The sequence below is a fragment of the Botryllus schlosseri genome, unplaced genomic scaffold, assembly GCF_051294905.1.
Source record: "Botryllus schlosseri isolate E-star unplaced genomic scaffold, Bs_hap1 Bs94a, whole genome shotgun sequence".
In the NCBI taxonomy this organism is placed as follows: domain Eukaryota; kingdom Metazoa; phylum Chordata; class Ascidiacea; order Stolidobranchia; family Styelidae; genus Botryllus; species Botryllus schlosseri.
The window spans coordinates 1-9,192 of NW_027648703.1; the positions used below are offsets into that span (position 1 = coordinate 1).

The 9,192-nt window shown below is 40.8% G+C and overlaps 1 protein-coding gene and 1 long non-coding RNA gene across 3 annotated transcripts; both read left to right on the forward strand.

The window, feature by feature from the left end:
* The first annotated feature begins 1,938 nt into the window (after positions 1 to 1,938).
* Positions 1,939 to 4,157, forward strand: LOC145432698 (uncharacterized). Of its 2 annotated transcripts, none has more exons than XM_080309528.1 (5): positions 1,939 to 2,508; positions 3,177 to 3,323; positions 3,399 to 3,641; positions 3,704 to 3,778; positions 3,907 to 4,157. In XM_080309528.1, exons 2-5 carry the CDS (start codon positions 3,305 to 3,307, stop codon positions 4,140 to 4,142), a joined length of 573 nt encoding a protein of 190 aa, XP_080165654.1. In that variant the 5' UTR covers positions 1,939 to 2,508; positions 3,177 to 3,304; the 3' UTR covers positions 4,143 to 4,157. The 2 variants fall into 2 exon arrangements, with proteins under 2 accessions (XP_080165654.1, XP_080165655.1); XM_080309529.1 differs by having other exon boundaries at positions 3,916 to 4,157.
* Positions 4,158 to 4,844: 687 nt separating this feature from the next.
* On the forward strand, positions 4,845 to 7,890 carry LOC145432697 (uncharacterized). Its single transcript, XR_013912932.1, has 3 exons — positions 4,845 to 5,277; positions 5,656 to 5,744; positions 7,081 to 7,890. It is a non-coding gene; the product is annotated as an uncharacterized LOC145432697 (long non-coding RNA).
* The last annotated feature ends 1,302 nt before the right edge of the window (positions 7,891 to 9,192 follow it).

The window sequence follows — 9,192 nt, forward strand, 5'->3', positions numbered from 1 at the left end:
TGAAAATTGTCGACGGTTTCGGCGATATTACAATGGAGACATAACGGAGTATATCTGAATATCCTATTTGGAACGAATCGGCGTTAAGACTACAATGGCCGGAGCGCAGACGGAACATGATGACCTCGAATGTGGTACGAGTCGAAAACTCCTTGATACGTACCTTTTTGAGTTTATGTGGCGCATGAAATTTGGAGATGATCCGTTTGAGCATCTGCTCCAACATATTCGGACTAGATATCCCGTTTAAAAGGCCCTTTTCAGGGCCACCCACAAAGGCCCTTTTCACGGCCACCCACAAAGGCCCTTTTCAGGGCCACCTACAAAGGCCCTTTTCAGGGCCACCAAAAATTGTGTTTTGAGAGTGGTGCGAATTCCATATTCCGAGTAGTCATTACGCTAAACATTTTTTGTGCGTCTTCGTCTCGGAAGGATTGGGCGATACGCGAACATCAATAGTTGGTTAGTCACTAATTTTTAAGTAGCGAACTGCACAATACCTAGGGACATATTGTGATGATGAAGTGATGACCGTTTTTCAATCGTTGCGCACTCTTGTCCAAAGCACTGCGCAGGCGCTCAGACTCGAGAAAAATGAGAGGGAACATTGCCAGGGGTAAATAGTGCTATCTCTGAAGTCTGAAACCGAGGTAGGCCTACAAGTTCGGCCCGAAAAGGCAAATATTGCGCTCCGCGAAGCAATGAGAATTTGCAATCGTGTGCGACTCAAGAAAGAGATTTTTCTTTTATTATGGTATCGTACGTGTGAGCGATACTGATATCATATCAATAGCGCAATCCTTTGTGGGAATGGCGAAATGGCATGGCATTAATATTGTGTAAGATTTACTGTACAATTACATGCCGCGAATTTTCGAAGTCATCACTTCCATCAGGCAAATCTGATCATGTATGGTGATATAGGATAATATGCAGAATATGCAAGTACAAGCACCAATATTGTTGAAAAAATCCATCCCTTGGCAAGCGTTGATCGAAAATGCAACAATTATATGCACTGTGCACTTCGTGCTTTCGGCTTCTCAGCAGGATTACCAGTGAACCCGTCCCTCGGTGAACCCGTCCCTCGGTGAACCCGGCCCTCGATGACCTCGGCCCTCGGTGAATTCCGCCCTCGGGAAATTTTGTATTCACCGGCAACCCTAATATCCCACCTCCGGCAACCCTAATATCCTACCCCAACCTTGATATCCCCCCTCCCCTTACCCTAATATCCCCTCCCCCAACCCTAATATCCCACCTCCGGCAACTCTAATATTATGTAATAAGGCATGTAATAAGCGTCGGCAATCGGCGCCGCGCGTAGCAAATTGAAATTAGGCGATATCGTGAAGAAATGTTGTTATAGCAGTAGCGTTTATTTGGGATTTTCGGGATATAATCGAGCCTGGAAGGGGGTAGAACGTTCTTCAATTCTACCCCCCTGGCTACGCCCCTGTAGAGTGGTGTTTATAAATGTACAGTAGATTATATTGAACTTTTACTCTCATGGGGCGATTAATCACCTGTGTCACTACCGTATGTTCCACCTAGTGTCACGCTCTTTCTTGCAATTTTGCAGACTAAAATTAAATAGCCTATCATATTAGCCCGCATCCTCGCGCTCCGCCACCTCCGCTGCTTTCGGTGGTTGGGTTGTATTTGATTGGAATTGGTCGGTTCCCAAATTTTGGAAGGAAATTTGAAAGTCCGCAGAATCCGACTGGAGAATTTCCGGTTCTGCGTCCAAAAAAATTCTGCCAAAATCATGATGACGTATTTAAAATTATAATTAAGAATGTTGCCAAAATCCGACTGTTGAAATAAATTCAGAATCCGCATCCAGTCCGGCTGAAATCCTGCTACGACTCCGGCTTCTGATCCGGAGTGTAAACGAGAGGCCATTTCTCCCTTGCGAGTTCACATAAGTTTCGGCGCGAAATACTGTCACTCTGTCAGTCAGACAAAGCGCTCTCGTAATGGAGGCTTACAGCTACGCAGTCGTATGTTAGGTTTAGTTGCGTTCTGGAATTAATCGTGGTAAATTGAGGCTCAACCAACCATATTCCTTCAGAGGATTACTGAAAACTGAACTGTAGATGGTAATTTATATATGCTTGATACGAAACATAGGTATATAGTGAATGGTATAATGTCACAAAGTATAGAACTTGGTTTGCACTTTTGCGAATATCGTATAAGTTATTGTGACAGTGCTGGATTATATAATATCATCAGATGGTGGTCGCTAAAATCATTCATTGTGATCGAATGTTCTTGTACTTTTGTCTATAATAGTGTAGTGGGAGCTCAGCTACAACGTGGTAATGCCCAGATATAAAATAAGACGGGGGAAGCACAGACGTATAGGCAATACCAGAAAGAGTGGCTACGGTTCAAGCGAGCTAGAACCGCCGATTTGACGGGACGGATCGTTTCATCATCGTCAAGTGAAATATGACACGGGCAATTGGACTCTGTACAAAATACGTATCAAATGCTCATCCGGTAAGTCAACTCATAATTTGTGAAGGTTTACCGTTACTCAGTACCAGTGTTGGGATGACTTGAATCATGACAAAAATGAGACTGTAGCATGTAGCTATACCAACCGCGGCCTCGAGCTAGCCGTCTTGCGTCCCCCACAAAAATTTAAAGAAATCGATTTATGATATAAAATTTATATTTATAAAATTCTCTTGCTTAGCTTGGAGTCTGGAGTTGTTAATTAGGATTGCAGAAAAGCTCTGAGTAGAGTGCTAACGTTATGTCACTACTGTATATAGGTATTGATAACTAATCTACGAATAGATGTACAACACGTGACTCACGGTTGAATACGCTGAGGCAAAACCCAGCAGCAGTTCTCCTCGATTTTACTCTATTTTGTGAACTTTTTATTGATCTAAAGCAGTCACAAATTCGTGCGGCCCCAACTATATACTCTGAAATTCTAAATTTGGCCCTGACACCGAAAAAGGTTGGGAACCACTAAGCTATATATACAGTTACTTGCGTACCGTTCATTAGCAGTTCTATGTTTGCGTGTGCGATACAATATCGTTTTTTCAAGTTTGTGCGAGTTTTCAAATTTGAGTAATTCTAGATCTAGTTGCGCTGTTTACAAATCCAGTAGTTTGATAAATCTGGAAACTTATATTATCCATCTGTTTTAGATTTATGGGTCAAGGCCTTTCGTGATGTGAGGGCAGTTGCAGACAATAGTAGCTTGCCCTCCGCTTCATAAGGACCTACAACGGCCTAACCGAAAACGTCAGCCGCCAAAAGATTTTTTGACAAGTCCATGTCATCTGATAATCAAGGTATAGCCTACACTGTTATTCTGCCTAATATGTTATACGCAGAAGTGACATATGTATAACTCTCATACTTTGTAGATGATGCTGTTCCTTCAAAGAAAATACGTAACCCAAGTATTCAGACACAAGGCATGCCTATACCAACTCCAACAAGAGTGCGGTCACCTCCTGATTCTGGCGATGAAAGTGTGACAAGCAAAAGTGCTCTTGTTAATGATGCTTCAAATGCAAGTTTGCCATCATCAAGTGAGGAGAGTGTTCAAGAACAGCATGATCCCAACATTGAATGTAGCGGCCAGTTGCAGGGAATCAACCAATGCAGTAAGCTCCTAACACTTTGATTCATTCTCGAATTTAAGCAATAGAGTCGCTCTATTTTCCAGACGATCCTTCATTTGTAAGCAATGTTGAACTGCAAAATTCTGACTGTCAACAACAAGGCCTATCACAAAGTAATGGTAAGTTTATCGCATATGATCAATCCAGTTTTCTTGAATTCAAATAATTTTTTAGCTCCTCCATGTTCTTCATCAACTCCAACATCTGCACCCAGTTCCAACTCTATATATTTCTCTGATGCGTGAAGACATCAAAGACATCAAGTTGCAGATGAACCAGATGATGGACCTCTGCTCCAAGCAGATGAACCAGATGATGGATCTAAGTAAAGGTCACATCGACGACTCAAAAAATAAACACAGTACAACAGCCCCAATCTTGCTTGAAGATCTTATTGAAAACCCCTGTCAAACCGTATCTCAAATGGAACAACTGGAAAAGAACTTGACTGACGGCGATTGCAAGAAATCTGAACGGGTATGATTTTGTCGATTAGAGCAAACTTAGCCGGAGTATCTAACCCAGGGGCAGGCAGCATACGGCCCGTGAAGTGATTTTGTCCGGCCCGCCGACAGTTTTCTGTCCTACATGATAATGCCCCGCCCCAGTTTGCCGAGATTCCCCACTAATTCCTTACTACGTCAAATTTTAGTGACTATGTTATTATATTATACGTGTATGCGCAGCGTTGCAAGAGTGGAGCTTACGCGTAAGTTCGTTGAAGCGAGAAGACTTGCATTATCGGCATTGTCGATGCAATCAAACCTAATGTGGTCTGTGGTAATCATGATTTTTGTCGACTTCAATGGTCAGCAGGCTGATATTTCCTATTTTTGATTCCGTAACCGCCGACTTGTAGCACGGCACACTTCTAGGTTTTTGTAAGGCACCGCTTATGCCAGGGGCGCCAACTCAAAATCGGTTGTAGGCCACTTTTTGAATTTGGTAGAGGACGCAGGCCGCATGAATTCAGTATCGAGATTGCCTACATGACAATGTTATTCTCAAATCCACATTGTATTCTCCATTATTGGCGAGAAATGGCTTTGAAGTGACATTGCTGTCGTTAAAATACACTCATTAGATACGATATATTCCTTGTGGATAAATGGACGAATAATGCATCGATTCAGCAATCCGATCCACCAAGTACTTAATTTTCCTATATCCGGCCTGCTGACTGGAGAAGTTGCCCACCCTGATCTAACCTCTCGTCAAGATCAACGTTCCATCAAGTTATTTGATGTTTATGCAGGCGCGTAGCCAGAGGGGGGTTTGGGGGTATAATCGTCATTTATGCATGTACTTTGCCATGATGAATTGATGCTATATTAGTGAATTCGAAAAATATCGAAACCCTACTTATTTTTTGGGCTGATCTAGTTATTTTTCATTCTGGTACACACCACTATCGTAAGGCAGAGCCATTTGTATTTTGTACTACAGGTATCTGCTTTGAAAGGACTTCACGGTGAACAATTGGCTTCAACGGTCAGAAATATCATGACAAGCATAGCTGTAAAAGATGTGTGGCAATTGTTCAGCCTAAAAGGTCAAAGAAGCAAAAATGGACAAAAAAGAAGTTTTCAAAATTTTACTCTTTACAAGACTATTACACGTAAGTTGTTACTGATATTACAATCGAGATTACAAAACCCTCGATAACAATGCCTTCGAGAGCATTTATACAGAGTTAAAGTATTTTGCTTTCCCTTCTTGTGAAAGATCATCGCAGCTAAATTGCAAATCGTTGCTGACCACACAGCCTTATAAGCCCTCGTTTGAAGTCATCTTCCACTGACATTGCCGACATGGCAAAATCACAAACAAGTGCGTTGATTGCGCAACTCGGTGTTGAGTCTGGAATGTTTTGAAATACCAATTTTGACACTATGGGGTGATCACATTCGAGAGAGATTGTTACCGCTGGCGGAGATTCCGATTTGCCGCATTGTTTTGTAATGCAGCCCCTGATCTACTTATATTATCTTTGAAGGAGCATGTAAAGTGGCTCATCCTACGGCCGAGAGTACAACAATTACAACCAAAGTGGGACGATTTCTAACTGTTATTGGAGCTTGCAAGGTAATTTTGTTTATGAATCTGACGTCTGTGTGACAGCTGCGTTCTTTATCATATCATTTGACAGTAAGTGAATCGTTGCTACCTCCAGGGCCGCTTCCATTCATCTTCAGAACACTATACCAGTGGTTCCCAAACTTTGACGTGATGTAATTAAAAAAAAAATTTATAGTCATTTAATTTTGTCAAAATTGTTGGTCTTGCTTGCATAAATTTTTGATCATCTCGTTACACTTGCTCAGATTTAGCGGTGGAACCACGAACCAATGTCTCCAAAACTTTTTTGCCAATAATCCGTCACTCATTTCAAACTCCTTTCAATTCACATTTCTACACGGGAAGCAAGTTCATCCTCAACTGGTCGCATTCGTACCGCGTGGGGGGCTCAGATTGCTATTGCCTGACCCATGTTCCCTCTAAGCTGCACTGCGCACGTGCGCAATTGCACAGTGCTAAGTTGGTCTCTGCGCACAGAAAAAATCTGAAGTGATGTCATTTTTTTTAGTCATTATGCACTACTGTGAGTTGGTGAGTGTGTGCAGACTCGTCAAAAATTAGAGGGAGCATTGGGTCGGCTATTTCGGTGGCGAACAAGATGCATGGCAAATATGGCTCAATTCCAACGTGTAGAAGTCAAATCATTGAGATACAAAATTAGGGATTTGAAACTTCGCTGGTATATATATTAGGTACATTTTACAGCTAGCTATAGTATCCCGTTCACCAAATAAATGTTTGAAGCTGACCCAGAACGATAACGATGAGTTATACGATCTTCCAGGGCCGTCACACTCCAAACACCCAATTAGGGGAGCTCGACTGAACCCAAAATTACTTTGTTGGTCGTTTGTTGAAGTAGATTTTTGTCGTGCTTTGCGCGATTTTTTGTCCCTGTAGGTCTACATTTAAATATGATTAGTAAGATAAAAAGGTGCTTATAATAGAGAAATATGCAAATTGGTGGTGGCGATTACCACACATTGAAAAGGACTACGACGCTACTCTGTGGTAAGAGATGGGTCTCAAGAACATTTCCAAACCCGAAAATGGGCCACGCCCAAAAGATGGCTGAGAACCCCTGGTTTATTGGCTTCTATATGTTGGAATTGAGCCAAATTTGGCGCGCAGAGTTAAATCGACAATGTCGTCGAAGTAGATGGTAAAGTTTGACTTGGCTGTCACACTCCACCAAGTTCGTCGTGACTTCCTAAAGACGGTTCGGAATCCTTGGATGAATGTGACTTGACATGACCGTCCCGCATTACTCACAAACAAACACATATAATGACTATTGCTCTACTGCCAATCAATCAAAGTAATCAATTCATTTATGTTATAGGACGACGATAAAGGAGAAAACATGAGCAAGACTGTTATCGAGGAGGCAGAAGTATTGGCTGAAGTGATTGCACAGTTCTGTATCAAGGCCTAATTCTTGCTAACGTATTTTTTTCATCCATGTTTTTTTCGTGTTTTGTACTGATTTCATACAGAACAGAAAGCCATATACATTAGGGTTGTTCAAAAAAAACTTTTTTTTCCAAATCTCACTCGCCTAATGACTAAATCGTCAGGTTGTCCAAGAAAACGATGCACACCAAATTTGACTCAATTCCAACCAGTAACGGCCGTGCAATCTTAAATTGAAATTTTGTGGAATTATCAACGAAAAACTCAAATAGTTCCGCTTCTACTAGCCGAAATTGACTCAAATTTGTTTTGCATCGTCTTTGAAGACAGCTCAACAATTTCATGGGGTTGACAGAAAAATTTGAGAATTTTTATTTTTTTATTTTTGATAATAATTTTAAAATTTCAATTCAAGATTGCATGGCCGTTACTGGTTGGAATTGAGTCAAATTTGGTGAGCATCGTTTTCTTGGACAACCTGACGATTTAGTCACTAGACGAGTGCGATTTGGAAAAAAAAGTTTTTTTTGAACAACCCTAATATACATGCTGATTTTTAAAATTGGCAATTAGTTTTCCTTCTGAACAAAAAGGCCTACTTCTTGCTAACGTATGTTATGTCAGGGACTATTATTTTACCTTCATTCTTCATCCATTTTTATTCCAATTTTTCGTCGAGGTCTAGTCAAATGCATTTTTTTGTATTTTGAACTGGTGCAATACAGAACAAAAAGCCATACATGATTTGTAAAACTGAGGATTCGTATTCGTTCATGTGTGAAGTGCAGCATATAGCAGGTTTAGCCAACCAGGGTTCAGGGTCACACAGGGTCGAATTGTACAAAAAATATCTTATAGGATATCGTTAAGGATGTTAATCAGGATATCTTTGAGGATGTCTATCAGGATATCTTTGAGGATGTCCTACAGGACATCTTATATATATCCATTTCTGTCGACAAATGTATCACCAGATGTACACCAAATGTATCACCAGACACCAAATGTATCACCAGACCCCCTTCTTGTCATAAAGTAATGAAAGGCATTAGTGTTTTAAGTTTTAACACGATGTATGTATACAATTAGATTAGATGGTATTCACCGAATGTGTAGGATGACATGAAGAGAGGACGATGATTTTTGATAGGAATAAGATCTGTCACGATGCCCATTCGTCTTATAATCCGCCTGTAAGAGTACTATATCGGAGTGCTGCAGAGTAAATGATAGAATATCCTAAATATCAAATACTCTATTTGAAAATTATCTCACCATCGTTTTAAACAGTATCTATTTCAATGAAGTGGACTAATTTACAGCTAATATGTGTCGTCAATTTATTTCATTTACTGGCGATGTAGGCCTTGTCAAGATCAAAACATGTGTAACAGACATCCCTGCCTCTTCAGGCATAAATGAAAGACGATTTTTGGAGATGTCGGTGTGACGAAATTGGTCACCGTAAATACTATTATTCCACCAGCGCAGCGCCAAATCCAGCACACCTAACCGAACATTCGCCGCATTCAGAGACACGCCTAGATCTCCAATTCAATCATGCTCGTTATTCTGACTAACATGGGCGATGCCCACGGTTACCATGAAAGAAGTAATATTTCAATAAAGTATAATAAAAATCGAGCCAAGCTTGGTGTACAGAAGTTAACCATTCTCATGGTTATGGGAATGCAGTGTTGTTGTTGTTTATTAAACAAAAAATATGTGGCGGTTATCGCCTCACGGCCTTTTGCACCACGCACTGTGATTTGATGTGAACTGCATTTTGCTGTATTCATTTCCCATATACAATTTCATTCAATTTCCAAGTTTCTGCGAACTAATTAGCTCTAATTCTAATTCTAATCTAATTCAGAAAAGCTGAAAATTTTCTAGTTGTCCAAGTCTGCCTCACACAGCTCGCAATTGACACAGCAATGGTCGGATAAAGTTTCAGAAACGAGCATAAATATGGTGCCGAATCTAGTAGCTTTGCATTAACGAACCACTGAAAATCATCAAACGCTGTTGAAATACGATC

What these genes read in the sequence shown, in the direction of transcription:
- LOC145432698 (XM_080309528.1), top strand. An exon ending in GCAGGGAATCAACCAATGCA is followed by an intron (nt 3,642 to 3,703) that starts GTAAGCTCCTAA and finishes TCTATTTTCCAG; the next exon opens with ACGATCCTTCATTTGTAAGC. An exon ending in AGGCCTATCACAAAGTAATG is followed by an intron (nt 3,779 to 3,906) that starts GTAAGTTTATCG and finishes TGATGCGTGAAG; the next exon opens with ACATCAAAGACATCAAGTTG.